Source organism: Phoca vitulina, unplaced genomic scaffold (assembly GCF_004348235.1).
Source record: "Phoca vitulina isolate PV1807 unplaced genomic scaffold, GSC_HSeal_1.0 scaffold46, whole genome shotgun sequence".
NCBI classification, from domain to species: Eukaryota; Metazoa; Chordata; class Mammalia; order Carnivora; family Phocidae; genus Phoca; species Phoca vitulina.
This window is the reverse complement of record NW_022589749.1, coordinates 700,880-720,751: the sequence shown is the minus strand read 5'-3', so window position 1 is coordinate 720,751 and position 19,872 is coordinate 700,880. Positions and strand designations below refer to the sequence as shown.

At 58.3% G+C, this 19,872-nt stretch overlaps 2 protein-coding genes across 4 annotated transcripts in view; both read right to left on the bottom strand.

Annotated features, from left to right (window-relative positions):
* The window catches only part of PXN (paxillin), a 48,516-nt gene that overhangs the window by 4,924 nt on the left and 23,720 nt on the right, over positions 1-19,872 (bottom strand). For all 3 annotated transcript variants that reach the window (XM_032431422.1, XM_032431423.1, XM_032431424.1), the window contains exons 2-6: positions 7,280-7,506; positions 6,856-6,971; positions 6,364-6,500; positions 6,074-6,275; positions 5,105-5,240 (exon numbers count right to left, since the gene is read on the bottom strand). In XM_032431422.1, the coding sequence (XP_032287313.1) occupies positions 5,105-5,240; positions 6,074-6,275; positions 6,364-6,500; positions 6,856-6,971; positions 7,280-7,506 (818 nt within the window). The remainder of the gene's footprint in view (positions 1-5,104; positions 5,241-6,073; positions 6,276-6,363; positions 6,501-6,855; positions 6,972-7,279; positions 7,507-19,872) is intronic.
* LOC116649000 (vegetative cell wall protein gp1-like) lies at positions 2,095-3,969 on the bottom strand. Its single transcript, XM_032431425.1, has one exon. The coding sequence runs from the start codon at positions 3,519-3,521 to the stop codon at positions 2,451-2,453; it is 1,071 nt and encodes a 356-aa protein (XP_032287316.1). The 5' UTR covers positions 3,522-3,969; the 3' UTR covers positions 2,095-2,450.

The window sequence follows — 19,872 nt, the reverse complement described above, 5'->3', positions numbered from 1 at the left end:
GGAACCTAGGATGAGATAAGAGGATCCCCCACACACCCCCACCACCGGCAGTACCAGAATTAGGAGGAAAGGTCTAGAGAAAAATGACCCAGAGAGAGTGGCCCAGGGAGAGATGAAGAAGGGGAAGAAGGGGAGCCAACTAAAGGCATGGACACAGGAAAGGAAGGTAAAGTGGGGCTGAGAGCACAGAGGCCTTCCTGGTACTGGCCTGGGGGCTGGAGGGGGGAGTAGGTTTGGTTTCCCTTCTGGGAACGGCTTCCTCAGAGGAACCTGCAGCAGGACCAAGGGCCATGGGGAAGGGGCAGGCAGAGAGAAGCCCCACTGGGAAGCAGGAAGACAGCTGGTATCAAGGGGCTGGGAGCGCAGACAGTAGGTTGAGAGGGTCCAGCGTCAGGGCAAGGTCTAAGGAAGGACTGTGGTACTGTCCTGACTTGTGAACGGAGGGCCAGAGGGTGTGTGTGTGTGTCTCTGTGCCCGCAAGTGTGCAGAGTGGGGACATGGCCCAGGCAGTGGGACGGGGACAGGGAGGCCTGCCTGCATCGGGGGGAAGAGCGGGTCCTCGTCGGTCTGGCAGCCCACGGACCTCCAAGTGTGGGGTGCAGGAGGGGGAGGGGTGGGGCCCCGCACACCCTCCTCCCGAAGCCCTGCCACAGCATTCGGGACCCCAGGGGAACCTCGGGCAAGAGCAGAGGGCCCCAGGGAGGAGGGGGCGGGCAGGCTGGGCAAGGGAGAAGGGCTGCTGGCTGAGGCGTCTTTGTGCTGCCGGAGCAAAGGGACAGGAGAAGGAGAAGCCAGAACAGAGAAGGTTCTTCTTAGGGGAACGGGGGAGCCGGGAGGGAAGACGACCTGGGAAGAAGAAAGGAGGGAGAGAGATGAAACAGAGCGGAGGAGCGGGGAACGGCGCCATCCCCCAGGCTCCCCCTGGGCCTTCCCACCCTGGCACCAAGAGTGAGGCCAGCCTCACCAGGCCACAGGCTGCAGGACCCCTTCCCCCGCCCTCCCTCACACACCACATCTCCCCTCCAGCCATCCTGGGCAAGAGCCTCCTGGTCTGGCCCTGGCCCTGGCCCAGCCCCAGGCACCTCCTCGCTACCTTCTCTACAAGCTGCCCCCCAGCCCGCCTCCCACGAGGCTTCACAGTGATGATGACACCCTCGGTCAGCCAGTCCTCGGCGGGGGCCCCCGCTGCCCCCACTGCCCCGGTTGCCTCCGGCTGGATGCCCAGCCGACCCTGCAGCTCTGCGATGAGCCGCTCCTGGGAGGGGGTTCTGCTCAGGGTGGCGGGGTCCAGCCGGCGGCGAGGGGAGGGCTCCCGGGACATGGGGTGTGCGTGGCCCGTCTCCCGGCTCCTCCTGATCACAGAGCGGATCTGGGGGGGGGGGGGGGGGGAAGCTGTCACTGTCCCACTCTGGGCTCAGCCCAGGCTGCTCAGTCCACACTCAGGTGCCCTGGGCAGGAGGAGAGGGCAGAACAAGACTGCCAGAGAAGAGCCAAGCAGAGGTGAGGTGGAGGCAGGGGGCAGAGCAGACCCTCCACCCAGCGCTCACCTCCAAGTCACCAATGACCTTGGGCAGGACTTCACCTCCAGGGGCCTCAGCTTCTCTATCCTTGAAATGGGGTTAAAGTATTTTCTTGGCTGCCTTACGGGGTTATTCCAAGATTCTTTGAAAGGATGTAAGTGGATATTCTTGAAAAGGCATAAGGCTCTTTGTTTGATCTGTCGTAGAAAAATGTGATCTTTCCTGCCAGTAAATCTTTTAATTAGTTTTTTTTCCTGGTGTATTTTATAACCTGCTCATTTGTAGTGGTTTTGGATTTTTTGTTGTTGCTCTAGTCTGCTTTTTGGAAAGGACATAAAATTTTAATCAAGCAAGAAGCAAATAAGAACAATAACATCAGCCATGCCTTACTGAGGACCACGTGCTGTGTTCTCAGCACTTTACAGGCATTACCTCACTTAATCCTTGGACAACGATGGGGGGAAATGGTCTATTATAACCCCATTTTCTATTTTTTAAGCAGGCTCCACACCCAACATGGGGCCCGAACTCACGGCTCAGAGATCAAGAGTCGTACGCTCTACTGACTGAGCCAGCCAGGCCTCCTTACTATTACCCCCATTTTAAAGATGAGAAAGCTGAGGCTGGTGGGGGTTTGCCCAAGGTCACACAGGGCAGCAGGTACTGGAAGCGTGGTTTGTATTCAGTACTATCTGGTTCCAAAGCCCATGCTTTTAACCATTTCACACACACCACGTCAGGAGCTCAGGGGTAGTCCATCTAGAGGAAAGAGCCTTCAAACAAGCAGGAGGCGGACTGTCACTAAGAGAATTTCCAGGGCCCAGAGGCTCCACTGGCCCCACAGAGCCCACTGCTGAACACTGGTCATCAGGGTCACAGGCCACGCAATCTTGGGTTTGCCGCCCAAGCAGACATGCACAGAGCGGGAGGCTACATGCGGTTAGCCAGGCGTGGCCCACACTCAGGCCCGCCCGGCGGCCATGCCTGGCAGCCGTGCGAGCTCGCGCCTGCCTGGCCAGAGGTGCAAATCCTCTCAGTCGTGCTGGGCGTGTCCATGACCATGGCAGGTGGAAGCTCCGGCTGTCCCCTCTTGGCCTCGGCAGCAGCTTCGGTGGTGCCCTCTGGCCGCGTGGGGGTCTCGGGTCCCTGGGTGGGCCTGACCAGCCTTCCCCTCATGGGTGTCTGTCCACCTAACTGCTCCTCGTCAACTGGGGCGGGGCGGCTGCTTTCCGGCTGCCCTGGCTCTGGCTCTGCCCTCTGCTCCCGCTGTCCACATTCCTTTGTGAGACTCCAGGTGTCTGGGAAGATAGCCCGCCGGTCCCCGGCCACGACAGCTGGCTCAGGTACTTCCTGGAAGCTGGGCGTGGCTCCGCTGGGGATCTCAGGCCTGGGCGTCTCCAAAGCCCACGGCTGCTCCCAAGCAGCAGCCATGGCTTCCTCTGGGTACGAGGGGTTGGCCAACAACTCCTGGGGACCTGTGCGCCCAGCTTGGCGGGGTGGTGTGTGGCAGGGGGGTGCCCTGGAAAGCTCATTTGTGAGGTTTGGTAGGTTTCTCCAAACCTGAGCCTGGCTCTCTGCACCAAACGGCCCCAGAGAACCCTCCACAGAGGGAGACCTTGAGCCAGGAGTGTCAGGTGTCGCCTGGAGGCCAGCCAAATCAAGCCAGCTGGGAGCCACAGGAGGTAGAAGGCCCCACCCATTATCCCGGTCCTCCAAGCAGAGGACCTCCTGGGTGGGAGCATGGCCTCCAGAGGGGAGCTCAGTAGTGGATGGCAAGAACACAGAGGGCCCAGGAGGAGGAGGAGAAGGAGAAGGTATGTGGCGTGGGGATGGAGCCGGTTTGGGAGGCAGCCCCGGGGAGCTCAAGGCCACAGCAGAGGAGCTGGTCTGGAAGAGGAGAAAGACAAAAGGCAGAAAGGAGAGGAGAGAGAGATGGGAGAGGTGAGGAGAGGTGCTATCTGCAAAGGGTGGGCTTGGCCTGAGGGCTCTGAGAGCCACCATCTACACTGACCAAGACCAGACCAAGGTGGCTGAGAACCTGAAGCATGGGGACTGGCCTGCGAAAAAGACCCAGACCCCACAAAGGTTTTCCTGGGCTCCACATCCCTGGCCCCCATCAAACCCAGGCAGTAGAAAGCCGCCACTGAGCCACGCCTGCGAGGCCACCCCAGTCAGAGTAGGGACAAGGGAGAAAAGGCTACAGAGGGTGGACCATGGGAGACAGTGACCAGGAACGGCAGCCCAAGCACTATATCGAGGGAGAGTCGGCCATAGGCAGCTGCTCTGCTTCCTCCAAACTTGGCTCAACCTGGCTGTCTCCCCCAGACAATCCTAGCCTTCCTGCGTCCCCCAAGACCTTCATCTTGGGGCACAGCTAGAACCAGCGCAGCTTCTTGTGGCACTGCAACACTGTCTGTCTCAGAAAGTAAAAACAGGGGTGCCTGGTGGCTTAGTCGGTTAAGCGTCCGACTCTTGATTTCCGATCGGGTCATGATCTCAGGGTCCTGGGATCAAGCCCCACATCAGGCTCCCACTCAGCAGAAAGTCTCTCTCTCTCTCTCTCCCTCTGCCCCTCCCCTGCTCATATTCTCTCTCTCTCTCTCAAATAATCTAAAAAAAAAAAAAAAGGTAAAAACAGCCTAAAGGGTGGTAGCGCAGGGCTCCCCAAGGCCAACACCAAAGCCCAAGGGATTTGTTTCTGATGGTGGCCTCTCACCACCCACAACCACTGGCACGTGAGGGTCACAAGCCCAGGCAGCTCCCATCCCCCACTGTGAAACCCCAGCTGGAGGGACTCTTGGAGGTACCCTCAGGGCCAAGAGCACTCAGATGGCTTGCTCCCCTTCTCAGATTCCCTACTTCGTGCCCCAAAGGTCTCGGGCAGACCCACGTGGAAGGGTGAAGTCAGCATCTGCTGGAGATCAGTCAGGCACTGTATCTTCTAAATAAAACATCCCGGGTCTGGCAGGCCTGGGAGTCCCAGGATGGGAGGGGAAGGATGCCTCATGCGGGACTGGCCCAGGAGCCTGAGGGGTTTCGGTTTCCCACAGACAGAACCTGTGGGGACTTGGGCCTGTGGAGGGTGGGGGGAAGGATGGAGGGAGGCTGGTAAAGGAGGCCTGTGCATTCGGGAGCCAGAGGCAGACAGAAAAGGGATGTGCTGAGGACAGACAGCCAGCGTGGGAGATGGGGCTCCAGGGCAAATGACCTCTCAGGCACAGGATCCCAGTCCCACACGGCCCAGCAGAGAATGCCCTCCCCCCCAAAGAGCAACCATCAACACAGAACCCTTTGTCCCAGCCTCTTGATCCCCTCGCCTGGGTGGCTGGGAGCTGGGAGCAACCCGGGAGGAAGGAATTTCCCTGCTAAGTGCTTCTCTGCCCTCAGAGGCCGTGAGGCAGCCCAGTCCCCATGAAGCCCGGTCTGACCCTCCCTCCCCAGCATCCTGGCGAGGCCAGAGCCCCGCAGGGTCCCTGGCTCAGGGTGAGGCACCCAAACACTGAGGGCCCGAGTTCCAGCTGCTCACGCTGAGGTAGAGGGGAAGAAGAATGTGGGGGCAGGGAAGAGGAGGGGTCTTGGGGCACCTTGAAATCCGAAAGGGAGGCCATCAGCTCGTCCAGCTCCCTGGTGGCTGAGGAGGCTGAGATGCGTGTCTGCTGCTGGCTGGAGGTCACTCGCTGAGGACTGCTCATCTCACCCTGGTTCACAGTGATGGCAGGGCTGCAGGGCGGGCATGGCGTCAGCGGGGACCCCAGAGGCCAGCTCCGTGTTCCCCCAGAGTGGCCCTCTCTTCTCCAGGGTCTCAACATCTCAGCTCTCACATGGGCCCCCCCGCCCGACTCCAGAGAAGCCCACCAGCTCCCGATCTCAGCCGTGGGAACAGAGCTGAGGTGAGAGGTGGGAGGTGGGAGAAGAGGACAGCTCGACAGGCCCCTTTCTCAGGAGGACAGCTCTGGCCCTCCCAGCCCGAGTTCAAGCTCGCCTGTTAAACAAGCCCAAGCACCGTGTGTATCCCCCCACAACACTGCATGTACCTGTGAGATTGTTCCAACAACACAGTAACCCCAAGAAGGGGTAACATTTAGTAACCACCAACCATGTGCGTTATGTGCTCTGAGCCAGAAACCATTCCAAACCTTTACGTGTATTATTGGGCCTCATCCCATCAAGGCAGGTGGCCTCACCGCCATTATCCTGTATCTCTTTATCCCATTTTATAGACAGGAAAACTAAGGCTTGAGAGCCAACACTCAGTAAGGACAGAGCCAAGATCCGAACCCTTACAGCGTGGCTCCAGAGCCTGCACAGATAGCCACTAAGCTCCTGGCACCCTCGGCAGGCACGATGTCAACTTTTCTGACGGGTGGGGGCTCACTGAAGGCAGGGAGGGTGTCCACGGGACTCCACGAACCCCCCAGTGCCTGGCCAGGGCCTGGCAAACAACAGGCCCTCGCAGAGGGAATGCGTGACGACTGGGCCAAGCGGACAGACACCGGAGCCCAGCGCTGGCGGGGCGAGACCTCCCCTGCCTGGGAGAGCCCAGTGATACTCACACGGGGCTGGGCACGGAGCTCTCCAGTTCATCCAAGAGACTCTCCACACTGGGCCGCACATCCTCCAGGCCGCGGCCCCCATTCCGCTTGGGCTTCTCTTTTGTCAGGGGCCCGGCTTTGCCTCCCAGTGGGCTGTTATTCTCTGGGATGCCATAGTGGGGGCTCAGAGCCCCGGGCAGCGGGGGACTTGAGTTGGCCTCATCTTGGAAGAGTGAGAGAGAAAGGCTGCTCAGCCCTGACCCCTCTGAGGATCCAAAGGCCAGCAGGTGGGCCCAGGGGGCCAGTCCTACCTGCAGGGAAGCCCGGGGGGTTATGCTGCACCGCGTTCAGTTCCAGCAGCAGGCGGTCGAGTTCAGAAAGGTTGCTGCCCAGGGAGGAGCTCATCACCGTGGGTGAAGGCTCGGCCGACTTCTGCTTGTTGGGGAAACTGAGAGGCAGAGGGGAGGCCACCGTGAGAGGCGCCCCCCAGCTTTGGCAGCCCCCCAAGACTCCAGCAGATTAAGGTGGAGCGAGAGTGAAGTCTCCCCCAGCAAGAGATAGGACAGTGGGGAAGGGATGTCCTGAGAAGAGGGGAGGAAGGAAGTCTTGCCTCAGTTCCTCAACGACACACGGTGACGTGACAGCCCAGCCCTGCTACTGTATGGGGATGGCAGCGCTAAGGCCACCAGGCTAGCCCAAGGCAGGATGAGCTGGCCAGCAGCCCCGGGGCCCTGTGCAGGCTGCTGCCAGGCCGGATCCCTGGCCCTGGAGGGGAAGGAGCGCACGGAGGGCTGCGTCAGTACCTGTAGACGTGCTCTTCCTCGGCGGCTCGGGAACACGGGGGGCCGGCGCCGTCCTGGGGGACAGAGGCGCTGCAAGTTTTGGCACTGGAGCCGTACACGGGTGACGGGGACTGAGGCTGCAGGGAACAGAATGCTCAGAGCCTCCCCCGAGGAGAGGAAAAGGAACAGCCCGAGTCACCCCCAGGAGGCTCCTGCTCACAGACCGTCTCACCAGGGAATTCCCACACTCCGGCCGGGAGAAAGGTGATTAATACTTGGTCACTTGCCCCCTCACGTGGCCTCTGGGAGACCCGGCCGTTTCCTGGCCCCTCTCCCCATCGCCCTGATCCCATTCGTCCCCTAGCTCCCCAAGCTGCTGCCAGACAAGCTCCTACTGCCCCAAAGCCTCGGTTCCCTGTCTACCCGGCCCCTGTCCCCACCTTACCTGCTGGTGGATGAATCGGGAGGCACTGGGCTGCCACTGGTCTAGGGGGTCAAGAACCGTGCCATTGAGGGCCTCACTGGACGGGGGTGGCGGGACAGGGGGTGGCACGGCAATCTCCTGGTATGTGTGGTTTCCAGTTGGGTATGAGTAGGGGGTCTCCTCGGACAAGAACACGGGCCGTTTGGAGATGTGGGAGGTGGTGGACTCCAAGTCTGCCAGCAGGGCGTCTGCAGAGAGAACATGCCGAGAGCTGGTAGGAACCAGGGATCCTGGGAACACACCATCCAGTGGCAGTGCCCTCCTGGCCTGCTGCACCCAAGAGTTAATGACTTCTGAGCACCTGCCCCACCCCTGGGAGAAGGAAGCCTCGGGGCAGGAAGCTATCAGCCCAGACCAGCCTGGCTAAGAACCAGCTTCTAAAACTGACCTCTTCTCCCCAGCCCAAGGCTGAGGGGGCTGTGGAGGCTCCTGGGCTGCCCTTGAGGCTCTCCTACCTCTGGCACTCGGGCACCTGCGTTCCCCCCGACAGGGCTGTACAGCTGGCTGGCTGGAAGTCAGAAATGCCTGCCTGGAACTCCGCACTCTGACTCCACAGGGTAAGGCGGGGAGAATGGGCGGGAGGGGCCCCACGTCACGGGGAGGGGCCCAGGCAGTGCCAGGTCCCACTTAAATTCCAGGAGTTTGGGCTTTCTCAGCAAACCCCCCCACCAACTGGAGTGGTCCCTGGGGTATGGTACCTGCCTTTCTGACCAGGTAGAAGCAAAACCCCAGGCTCCGTGCTCCTCCCGAGACCCTGGGCTACAGGGTAAGGTACATGGGGAGGTGGGGGCTGGGTCGAGGCTGGTGCAGTGTTCCCCACCCCCTCAGCTGAGCAGGGGGCAGGACTGCTCTGTAGGCTGTTTCTGCGGAAGCCTGGCAAGCAGCCTGGCCCCAGAGGCTCCAGGGCCCCGCTACTCTGCTTTTAACAGCAGAAGGGAGCCGAATCGAGTGCAAGCTTCCATTACCCTGGCACTGGACGGCCAACAGGGGGGCCCTGGATCTCCCCAGTCTCCAGACAAGAGAACAGCTGGAGGGGCAAGAGTAGAAACCGCCAACAACCCCTTAACTTCAATCCTCCCCTCCTGAGACCCTCAACAGCCCCACAGCCCAGAGAGCCTGGCCCCAACACCACACCCTCATTCCTACCATATTCAAGGACTTGCTCACTCTCACTTTCCATGCCGACCTGCTGGGGGTCAGAAATGCTCAGTCCCTGGCCCTGAGGATATTATTTATCAGAAAGCAATGGCTGTATCTACTGCCAATCCCTAAGAACAGGCACCACGCTAGGCACTGTGTGTATGGGGTCTCTCCGTTAATCCTAAAATACTGGATAAAGCTGGAATTCTGATCCTCCCTTTACAGATGGGGAAAGGGGCTTCAAGAAGTGGTGGAACCTGCCCAGATAACAAAGCCAGTGAGAGACAGGACTGTCTGGCTCTTCAGTAGCCCCAAGCCCCAAAAATCTGGCCCGCAAGAGTCTGCTGTGATCACAACATGATGCCATATTTAAACGGTACAACTTCCTGACTGTCGGGGCCCAGGCTGATCCTTCCTTACACCCTGTCCTCAACCCTACCCCTGCTCAGTAGAGGGAAGCAAGGGGGGCCCACACCTCCCAGCTGCCTGCCCTGCCTTCCCACCCCCAAGGCTGGCCACACCTACCCCCAGCTCTACCCAGAGGGACAGAAGGGGAGCTTGTCACAAGGCCCAGGACCCTGGGGCCAGCAGCCTGGCAAAAGGGTCTCCTGACTTCCAAGGAAAGTCAGTTCCTGCAGCCCCCTCCCCCTCCAGATCCTCTAGAAGAGTCTGGCTTCCTGTCTCTAGCAAAGCAGAACTAGAGGCCGTCAGTGTGCTTAGGTAATGACAGAAAAGGAACCGGTGTCCAGGGCCAATCTCAGTGGCCTCTGAATGGCCGCATCTACTGCCTTGGCTTCACACGGCATCCCCACTTCCCCTGGGCCCGATTCAGCAGGGGCAGGGTCTCCCCTTTTCCATCAAAGGCAGAGCCAGCTGGAAAACCCCACAGGGCTCCCCTAAGCAGGCACCACGTGCAGCCCCAATGGGAGTAACAGGAGGGGCTGCCGCGCCTGACCGCCCCCCAGGAGCTTTACCCCGTGTTCCTTCCCTTCCTCCTCACAGCAACACCAGTGCGGACGGTAAAAGTGAGGCACAGAGAGGCAGAGTCACGTGCCCAGGCTGCCAACGCGGGCTGACGGGACCCGGCCAGGATCTGAACTCGGGGCTCTCAGGCTCCACTCAACAGAAGACAAATGGTTAACCTATCCCATCAGACCCTCAAGGGAGGGCCTACACCGCCCTCTGCCTCGAATCCCCTCCCCCTGACTCTAAGTCTGGTTTACAATTTCACTGGGGTCTTTTACACACCGATGCATCTGTTGGTCAGAAGGAGCAGTCCTAGGGGGACAGAAACAAAAGGTCCCAGGAGTTCAAGTCCTAGCTCCTCTATCTAATCTCCGCGGCCACACAGCCAATCCCTTTGCTTCCCTGAGCCTCAGCTGCCCTGGCAAGCTGGGGTTCATAATTCCTACCTCACAGTATTGGTGTGAGGTCTACATGGGATAGCAGATGCTACAGTTCATGGGAAGCTGCAAACATCAGATCTTACTTGTTTTGTGAAATTCTGAAAAACACCTTCCTCCAAGGAGGTCAGGGTAGGATGCAAAGTACTCACCACTCCTACATCTTCTATGGGTAGAATCTGGACAAGACATGACAAGGGCAACCCTCATGAGAAAAGCGAAGTAATAAAGTAACATTCAGAGTGAAGCGTGTGTGGACGCCAGGGGAAAAGCACATCAAACGTGTATCTGCCTGAGTGGGAGAGAGCACTTGCATGAGGCACTCCTCTCTCTGCACCCTTAGTCATTGCTCAGTGACTGCACAGGACGTGGGGTCACTGTCTCCCCAGAGCTCCCCACAAATGCCTCAGGGAAGGGAGCCAGGAATATAGGAAGCAGCCGAGGCCTCTGGCCTCTACTTTGGATTCCTATGGGTTCAGAAGGCCGCTATGTCCCCAAAGCCTGCAAAATGGTGACGGGCCAAAGTCTCCTTGCAAGCTCAGCAAACTCCTCCCCTGCTTGAGTTAACAAAGGCGGCAGAGGGAAGAGTGCTCAGGGGAGTCCACTTGCAAGCAGTACTCGATGGGTGGGGTGGGTCCTCCAGTTTTCAGCGACACCTACTGCCTGGTACCTAGCTCTAAATACCCGACGGCCGGGCTCAGAGTCCTTCTACCCAGACCCCAAAGAAGGTGGAACACCATCCCCCTACCAATGTTTGTAGGATCCGCTCCAGATACACAGAGGCAGTACCAGAAGGGGGGTGGGGGGGCTCCTTCTTCCAGGCTAAGAAGGCTCTAAAGGTCCTGAGCATTTCTCCATTAAGTTTCTGGGTCCAAGCCTGAAACCTTGCGGACAAGTCAGAGCCACCAGGACCACCCAAGCCACCCTGCGGAAGGAAGCTCTCCCTGGGGCTTCCCATCCCTTTTCTGGAAGAAACCACCCTAGATGCTGCAGGCTTTTTGCCTCTCTGGGCCAGCTGATGCATGTCCTGACACTTCTACCCACACAAGAGGGAAAGTGGAAGTCTTTGGGTGAGACCGTCCGATGTGTGTGTGCCAGGGGGAGGGGTTCTCCTCTCCAGGTAGATGGGGGAGGGGATGGCAGGCTGGGGGCAAAGTCTCCAGCCTACCAGGGGCAAAGGACACCCAGCTCGGCCCCGGCGAGGAAGGCGTGCGGCCCATCCGCTGCTTCCCGCCAGAGGGCGCTATTGGCCCGTCGGCTCCCAGCGGCAGGCACCTTAACCGAAGGTAAACTCGCGCAACCACGGAATTTTCGAGCCGGGGAAGATCGGGTAGCCCCCGGCCATGGGCTCCCTGGGGAAATTTCAATCCCGAGAAAGCTCAGTGAGCTGGAGGGACGGAGCAGCTACGGGAGGAGCACGAGGAGATGCCAAACCTCCCACCCATGTCTGGGGCACACGAACATTTGAAGGCATGACCGAAGAGTGACGCAGCCCCATGGGGCGCCGGAGACCCACAGGGACGCGTGCCCCTCCGCAGATGCAGCGCCGGCGGGCGCCCCCGTCGCCACCCCGCGGCCGGGCCTGGGCCCAAGCAGCCGCTCAGATCAGGGGCGCCTTCGGACCCGCAGGCCGCTCGGGGGCAGGCGGACGGGGCGGGCAGGGCGCACCCGGCCAGGCCGAGACGAAGAGGCCCTTTCCCGGGCCCCAGCGACCCGCCGAACGTAATCCTGCGGGCCTGGCGGGCGGGCGGGCGGGCGGGCGGGCAGGCGGGAAGGGGAGCGGGAGCCTCGGGGTCTGCAGCCCCGAGGGGGTTGAGGGAGTTAAGACGCAGACGTCTCCGGCTGGCTGCCCAGGGAGGGAGGGGATAGAGGGGCCGGTCTGCCTGCATTCCAGGATGCAAGCCGCAGCTGCACCCCTCACATTCCCAAACCAGCCCAGGATGCAGGATAGGGGCAGACCCGGCCCTCCTCATGTCCCCCAGACTGTGGCTCTGGGGGACCTAGGCTGACCCACTGACACATGACACCCTATAATAAGCTAAAGAGACGCAATGAACCCCTTCCACCTCCACCTCCAATGAAGTATAAAAACAAGTTAGACTCTCATAAGCCTGGCTTCCTCCTACCCAAGCCCTGGCCATTCTTGAGTGTGTGATAAAGACTGCCAAGACCAGGGCACCTGGGTGGCTCAGTCGCTAAGCGTCTGCCTTCAGCTCAGGTCATGATCCCAGGGTCCCGGGATCAAGTCCCACATCGGGCTCCCTGCTCGGCGGGAGGCCTTGCTTCTCCCTCTCCCACTCCCCCTGCTTGTGTTCCTGCTCTCGCTGTCTCTCTGTGTCAAATAAATAAAATCTTTAAAAAAAAAAAGACTGCCAAGACCAGAGTTGGGCAGATGCCGAGAGAGAAAGGTCTATCATCCACCAGGACCCCTCTAGTGGGGGAGGGAGGACCCAGGACTACTCCATTCTCTCCTCCCAGGCTCTAAAGACACTAGATGTTAGAACATGCACAGGGGGATTCTGAGTCACACAGATTCTGCTCAGTGGCCAAGCTGCTCAGCTGGGCTGCTTAACGGTTCTTGTGCCCCAGTTTCCTTGTCTGTCTGATGGGAATTCCACCATTTACTCACCGGAGCAAGGAATATCATGAAAAAATGGATACACAGTGCTTACTTAGCACTGTCCCTGGAAGAGAGCACACTCTCAGTAACTTGCTAACCTGAGGGGAGCTGGCTCCCAGAGAGATGGTGAGCGCTGGAAGGGAAGAGAAGGCGCCTCCCCTACCTATCCCAGTCCTGAGGCAAAGGATGAGCAGTTAGGGGCACCACGCTGCGGAAAAGGAAGCCACCCTGGGGAAAAGGAAGCCACCCTGGAGAAGGTTCTGCACCAGGTCTCCATGGACGGGGCAGGTACACTCCCACTCCTCCACCAGCAGCGCGGGGCTGAACTAGAAGAGGTAGGGTCCTTTAGCCTTCGGTAAGAGCCCACCTCAAAATGCCTTGTATTCTTGAGGCCTGGCCCAGGAGAGCCCACCCTTAGAATTCAATCTTTTCAAGACTCCACTCCCCCAACGTTCTTTCCGCGGGCCTTAACTCAGCTTTCATCACCCCAGGGCAGGGCCTGACACAGTTTCCTTAGGAGCTGACAAGCAGAAGGAAGGAGCAGCGAGCACCACCCCGAAAGCTCCAGCACAGGAGGCAAGGGGCTGCCACAGCACAAGGCCCTTCCCCACAGTCCACAGCCAGCTGTCCACCCCTGCCATTTAGTATGAGATCGGACTCTGAGAGACAGCAGCGGCTCAGCAAGTCCCTTTCCCACAAGTCCTAGAGAGGCCCCGTCTCAGGCCTGTCTACCCTGCTGGGTTCAGAACTCGGAGCAAGGGAAGTTTCAGTCCCCCCCCTCCCCCTGCTGACCACCTGCTCTGGGCCTCAAGTGTCAGAGAAGAAGCTGCCCAAGCAGTGAGCGGGCTTGGCCCTTCCTAAGGAAGGAGCTATGTAAACAGCAGGACCAGCAGCTCAGAGATGGTCTCATCTCAGCCCCTTTGCTGAGACTCTTCCAGATTAGGAAGGAAGCAGGATAAGAAGGCGGGTCCCCCTTCCCCCCAGCCCTGAGCACATGAGCAGTCAGAGCAGAGGTAATCTAATCCACAGCGGGGTACTTTTACTTGGTGAGTAACTCCCCAGGAATGGGGAGCTGGGTATATTTATCCTGATAACTGTCCTCGGAGGAAAAGCAGATCTGTGACCAGTAAGGGCCAAGCCACAATTAGGCCAGACCCGCTCTGCCCCCACCGGGCCCAGGGACCCAGGGTCTGGACACTGACTAGGAGGTCAATCTCCTGGAGGGGCCTTCCCTTCCAATTTGGGTGCTTGTCCACTGTCTCCTCTCCAAGAATTAAGTCCTGGAGAGCAAGGGCCTTGTCTATATTGCTTGATGCCTCTCCCCAGAAGCTGGAATGATGCGGGCTGTGAGGAGGAAGAGGAAGATGGGGAGAGAGCGGTGAGCAGAGAAAAGCCAATGCAGAGTAGGAGCCAGGATGCAAGGGTTCCAGGCCCAGTGCCCGGCAGCATGTCGAACCACCCACATGGGTCATCCTCTTCTCTGTCTGTAAAATGGGCAGAACCCAATTCCTTGGGAGCAAGCTCTAGGGAGGAGAAAACACAATTTCAGGTAAGACTTATATAACATCTCCGAGCTCTTTGGAGTTTGTCTAAATCCAAGGCATTGCCATTATCTGAATCCCAGACAGGAACTGCTCTCCCTAAGGGGATGGATGAGAAACGATCAATACTTAGTGTCATTTAAATATTTCATAGCCGTGCCTGGAGGTTATGAAGACTTAGCCACCATTCTCCTTCGCTGACTCATGCCTCACTCAACAGGAACTGCCATTTTACTGTCTCAGCTCTAGAGGAAGTGTGGGCCGGGGGTGACACACGGGAAACCAGGGGGGCAGGCCAGAGTCTTCCAATCTGCTGCCGGGAAAGCTGGGAAGTGGCCCTTAGGGTAAGGCACTTCTACCCTGGGCTTCCCACATGCCAGAGGAGGGTGGTTTCCTGTCTGCCGAGGAGCCCTTCCTTGAGGGACTGATACAACATGAGTGTGCCGGCTGGGTCACCTTTATTGGGTGCCTGGCTTGTGCCCAAGGTCACAGAGCACAGGTAACCGGAGACTAGAGAGAATAAAGGCAGAAAGGCAATTCCAGAAGTCACCCTGAGCTCCCGGCAGAAGCCCAAGGGCACCAGGCCCCATCTGCACCAGGCACCCACACAGGGGCCCCCCCACTGATCAGGCCCCTGGCTGCTACTGAGGCTTCCCCACGCAGTAGCAAATGGGAGGAGGCGCCCAGATTTACCCCCCACACCTCCCAGGAAGCCCAGCAGCAGGTACGAGCTGGCCAGACTGCAGTCTCTTTTCTGTCGTAACTCATCCCTCCGTCCGGGATCGGGAGGCCCCGCCCTCCCCCAGCGGTCCCAGAATCACCGTGGAAGCATTCCATTGGTCAGATTTCATTCACCTCTTCGGGTCATCCAGAAGACTGCGCTTTTTAAGGTCAAGCTCGGGCCCAACTCCAGGCCCATCCTACAGTTCCTTTAACGCCGATTTACATACAAAAAGAGCCTCAAACCCAAGAGGCTCAGGTGCTGGAAATTTTCTTAGCTCTTCCACACCCACTCCAATCCACTCCTGCAATCAGGCTCTCGGAGGCCAGTCGGTCGGTTTCCGTTGCAGGGCAGGGCGGCTCCTTGGGCCTCTCAGCCCCGCTAATCACCACCAGAGGTTAGGAGGGGCTCAGAATGAGTCATCTGCCCTACAGAGACCCGAACAGAAAGTTCAAAAGTTTGCCTGTTGCAGGGATGAGCCACGGTCTTTGCAGTGTTTGTGGATTTGACAGCCATAGTTACCCACTCGTCGCCAGTCAAGTTCTGATCAATGAACACAGCCCGAGGTGGCCACAGAACGGGCCAGTGCTTCCTGATCTCGGGCAATTGGGCCAGGTCCCGAATTCAGCTCTCTCCCTCCTGCCTTTCGGGTTTTCTGACAGCAACCCTAAGAGCTGCGGCCCTCCCTGGCTCCCACACTTCACTGGCGCATTAATTCTTCCCTTCCGGGTGCTTCTCCCATTACTGGCTTCCTTTCTTTTCATCGACAGCTGAGACCAGCATCCAAATCCAGGCTCAGCCCCTTCTCAGCCTTGCCTGCAGCCCCTGCCCAGGTTCCCCAACTCTGACCTTTTCAGCAGACACCAGCGGTATGAACTTGTGGGAACTCCCTTTTTCGTGTGTGTCGCCTTGCCCACTAGACCACACACCCTATGTTCCTGGGGCAGGAACTCCCTTCCCTCTCGCTAGATCCACAGCACAAATACCCTCATGAGCCTCTCCTACGTGGATGTGTGCCAGGCAAGGGGGAGTCATAATGCTCAGACACGGATGGCCCTCTCTGCCTGCAGGATAAAATCAGAAGCCCCAGGGTTGGCGTTCTTGAGCTTCTCAGAATACGGCCCCAAACGAGCTTTCACCTCCTCCCGGAGCATACTCACTGCAACCTGCCTCTCTAGACAAACTGGGCCCCCTCTTCCCTTTCCCCAGCTGTGTGCCAATATTCACGATACTAAACATGCCGCCCCCCCCATCTTCTATCGGGCTATCCGTACCCCCAGGGGACACATGGAGGCCAAGGGGCACAGGAACCACCTCAGGATAAATATATTCTGAGGATCAAATTTACTCAGGAGAAAGAAATTTAAACCATTGCCCTAAAACAAGCAAAGCTACCTTATGAAGCCAAAGGTGAAATGCAAATGAATTATAAGATAAAAAGTGAGGCTTCAAAGAGACTCTTTGCACATGCACTTGGGGACTTTGGTGAACAATTTTAAGCAGGACCACAAAGCCACCACTGTCCACACATAAAGCCACCCCTGTCCACACCACAAATTTGGCTGCTCTAGTGGCACTGGGAGTGGGGACAGTCACATAGCTCTCTGTACACCCCTGGCATCCCAACCCACCGGGCAGTGTGGCAGAGGGGAAAGAAGCCCCCCCCAGCCCCCCAGTAGAGTAGCGAGGCAGATAGGTTGGAGTCTCCACCACTCACCAGCCTGGGTGGGCAATTTAGCTAGATCATTCTGGGCTTCAGCTACTCCGATAACTCAGAGAACACACGGTGAGGAATCAATGACAAAGCATGCAAAAGCCACCATGGTGGCTGGGGAGGACCTCCTGGGCCCTCCCACTGTGACACAGAGGAGACACTCAGTAGATAAACCCGCATCACTGGTTTTCATCTCCCTTAAGGATGGGAGGGGCGGAGGTGGAGCCAGGGACAGTGGCCAGGAATCTTGGGAGCTATGACAGGCCCGTCCCTAACTCAGGCCTCCTTGCTGAGCAAACCACTGACCTCACCCCTCAGTGCCTGGGGTTCAGTCCAAGTCCTCCTCAGAGTACATCAGCTGAGCCCAGAAGCCTCCAACTCACTCCCTAGCAAGGACAGAGGCAAGAGAGAAGCTGCAGGGCTCCAGCACCCGCCCCCCCCAACCCCGCAACGGCAGGCAGGCCAGTTCTACTGCCTGCCGGGAAGTCACAGCTGTCTGACAGCCCTCTGGCTTTGAACCTGGAATAGCGACAACAGAAGGAGCTGCCCAAGCTCCACAGAAGCTCTCAGCCTCTGAACTCCCAGAGGAGCGAGCCCAGGACAGAGCAGCCTCTGCTCAGGCCACCGAGGCTCCAAACCCAGCAGAGTGCCACAAAGGGACCCAAACACAGGGCCACAGGGACAGGAAGAAGCTCAGATGGGGGAGGGGGAGAGGAGTAATCCTTACGGGCCTCACCGCCCCATCTTACAGATAAGGACAAAGAGGCTCAGAGATGTCCAGTGAGCGTACTCTATAGGCAAGCGGAGTCCCCGTGAGGGCAGCTTGGCCTGACTCCAGAAGCTCATCCTCGTTCTTTCCATGACACCCCACCCGGAGAGGAGCGATCGCTTCCCGTAGCCATCCCTTGTTCTGCCTGTCGCCACTGTCCTGTGGCCAAAGCAGTCTCCGGAGCCCCTCTTGCAATCCAAAAAGGCTGGCCACGGGGTGCTGCCCCACCGCTGCCTCCTCATGAGCCCCTTGCTCTTGGTCCCCCCACCCCCACCCTGTCTCAGGCAGGGTCCTGAGCCACTGCTGAGCCCCTGGTGGTGGCCCTCAGAGCTCAAGAACTCAGAGAAGGCGGGAGGGCCGCGATCCAGGCTACCGCGCTGCTGGGCTGACCCGCCTGAGTGTTTCCCTCCCGGGCCGCACCGAGCGCTGCCAGATCTGAGTGGCATGATGCAAGACGGGGCTGGCCCGAGCACTGACCTCTGACCTCTCTGCCAGGCTGCCTTCTTACCTGGATGAGAGGGAGGGCCCTGGGCCATCTGTCTGGAGGGCACAGACAGATCAGTGGCTCCTCAGCCCCCACCAGAAACAGGCAAAGGCAGCACAAGAATCATCAGGGCTCCACTGAACTCGCTGAACAGCCAACTGAGGCACAGACAGACAACTGGCCTACACTCTGCAACCCAGGGTCAACCTAGGTCTTCCTTTAAGATTTTATTTTTTTGAGGTGCGCCTGGGTGGCTCTGTCAGTGAAGCGTCTGCCTTTGGTTCGGGTCATGATCCCGGGGTCCTGGGATCGAGCCCCGTGTTGGTCTCCCTGCTCAGCGGGGAGCCTGCTTCTCCCTCTGCCCCCCCCACTCATTTTTTCTCTCTAATAAATACATTTAAAAATCTTTTTAAAAAAGATTTTATTTATTTGAAATAAAGGGAAAGAGAGTGTGCGTGCCAAGTGGGGGGAGGGGCAAAGGGAGAGGGAGAGAATCTCAAGCAGACTCCGCACTGAGCGCAGAGCCCCATACGGGGCCCGATCCCATGACCCAGAGATCTCGACCTGAGCCGAAACCTAGAGTCAGGCGCCTAATCGACTGAGCCACCCAGGCGCCCCTAGGTCTTCCTTTAATAGATAGCCCCACGTCTCACCCAGGCATTTAACTCTTCCCAGCAAAAAAGTGGCAGGCCCTGGCTTCCATCCATCCATCCCATCCATCCGTCCTCTGTAAATGTTCTTCCCACTTCCCACTGGGGGCAAGAGGGTGTGGAGTGCACTAGCACCCCGGGGAAACACAAGCCCAAGTCAGGAGCTGGCCTCACACTGGTTCTCACGCTGGCTCTTAGCTGTGAGGGGTGCCACCAGCCCTCCTCGGCTAACCCTCATAAACTATTGACATTTGCAACTGATTTGCTTTTAATTTTAGAAAATAAACTCAAGTGGGTTCAAGACTACTCCATGACTGTCAGTCCCACCCACATGTGTTCAATCTGCTTTCTTTTTTTTTTTTTTTTAAGATTTTATTTATTTATTTGACAGACAGAGAGCAAGAGAGCACAAGCAGGGGAAACGCAGAGGGAGAGGGAGAAGCAGGCTCCCCGCTAAGCAGGGAGCCAGATGCAGGGCTCGATCCCAGGACCCCAAGATCATGATCTGAGCCAAAAGCAGCTGCTTAACCGACTGAGCCACCCAGGCGCCCCTCAATCTGCTGGGAAGTGCACAGAGTCCCAGGCACACCCTCAGGAAGAAGGATGGGCAGCATGTGATCCTCATCTGTCCTAAGTGTCACCTGTAGGGTATGTCCTGGTGGAAATAAAAGTTGGAACCTCTCTCTGAGATGGTCAAGAGCTCTGAGAAGGGGCAGATGGGAGAGAGAGAGACTGGGCCAGCCGCCCCCGTGTTCCCCAGTTGACCCCCAAGGACACTTTCACTTCCCTAGAGGGACCATGCCATCCAGCCTCTTGGTCTCACAAATTCTGGAAGCCGTCTGCTTCATTCTGGGCAAGACAAAGCTCTCCAGAGGCCATTTGGCAGCTGGTGTCACAACTGATGGTTGGCACGTCCTAAGTAAGAGGGAGAGCCCATCACACCCACAGAAGTCCTAAGTCCTATCTTAGCCCCTCCAGAGCTCCCCACACTCGCAGGTGGCTTGGTGGGATGGTGTCAATGATCTTCAAAGGAAGAATGCCTCCAGCCATTATCCTGAGGAGGGCAAGACGAACTTCTCTGGAAGCCCAGATCCCTGCCAACTCTCCACATTAGGAAATCAGCCTCGTCCTGGACAGGGAGGGAGCAGATGCAGGCCACAGTCCTCCCGGCTTTGGCTAACCAGAGTCACACTGGGAAACCACAATAGAAAAGAAGGCGGGAAAGATGGACTTGCCAGAAGCAAAAAGCATTCAGGGAGACGTCTGGGCTGTCAGCCTCGCTGTCAGAGCTCACATGTAGGGACATGAGGGTGCAGAGTAGGACAGGGTGGGAACAGAACCAAAGTAAGACCCTGTAGTCTGGGGGCGCCTGGGTGGCTCAGTCGTTAAGCGTCTGCCTTCGGCTCAGGTCATGATCCCAGTGTCCTGGGATCGAGCCCCGCATCGGGCTCCCCGCTCCGCGGGAAGCCTGCTTCTCCCTCTGCCACTCCCCCTGCTTGTGTTCCCTCTCTC

What these genes read in the sequence shown, in the direction of transcription:
- LOC116649000 (XM_032431425.1), bottom strand. Translation starts at nt 3,521, where the DNA reads ATGGTGGCTCTCAGAGCCCTCAGGCCAAGCCCACCCTTTGCAGATAGC.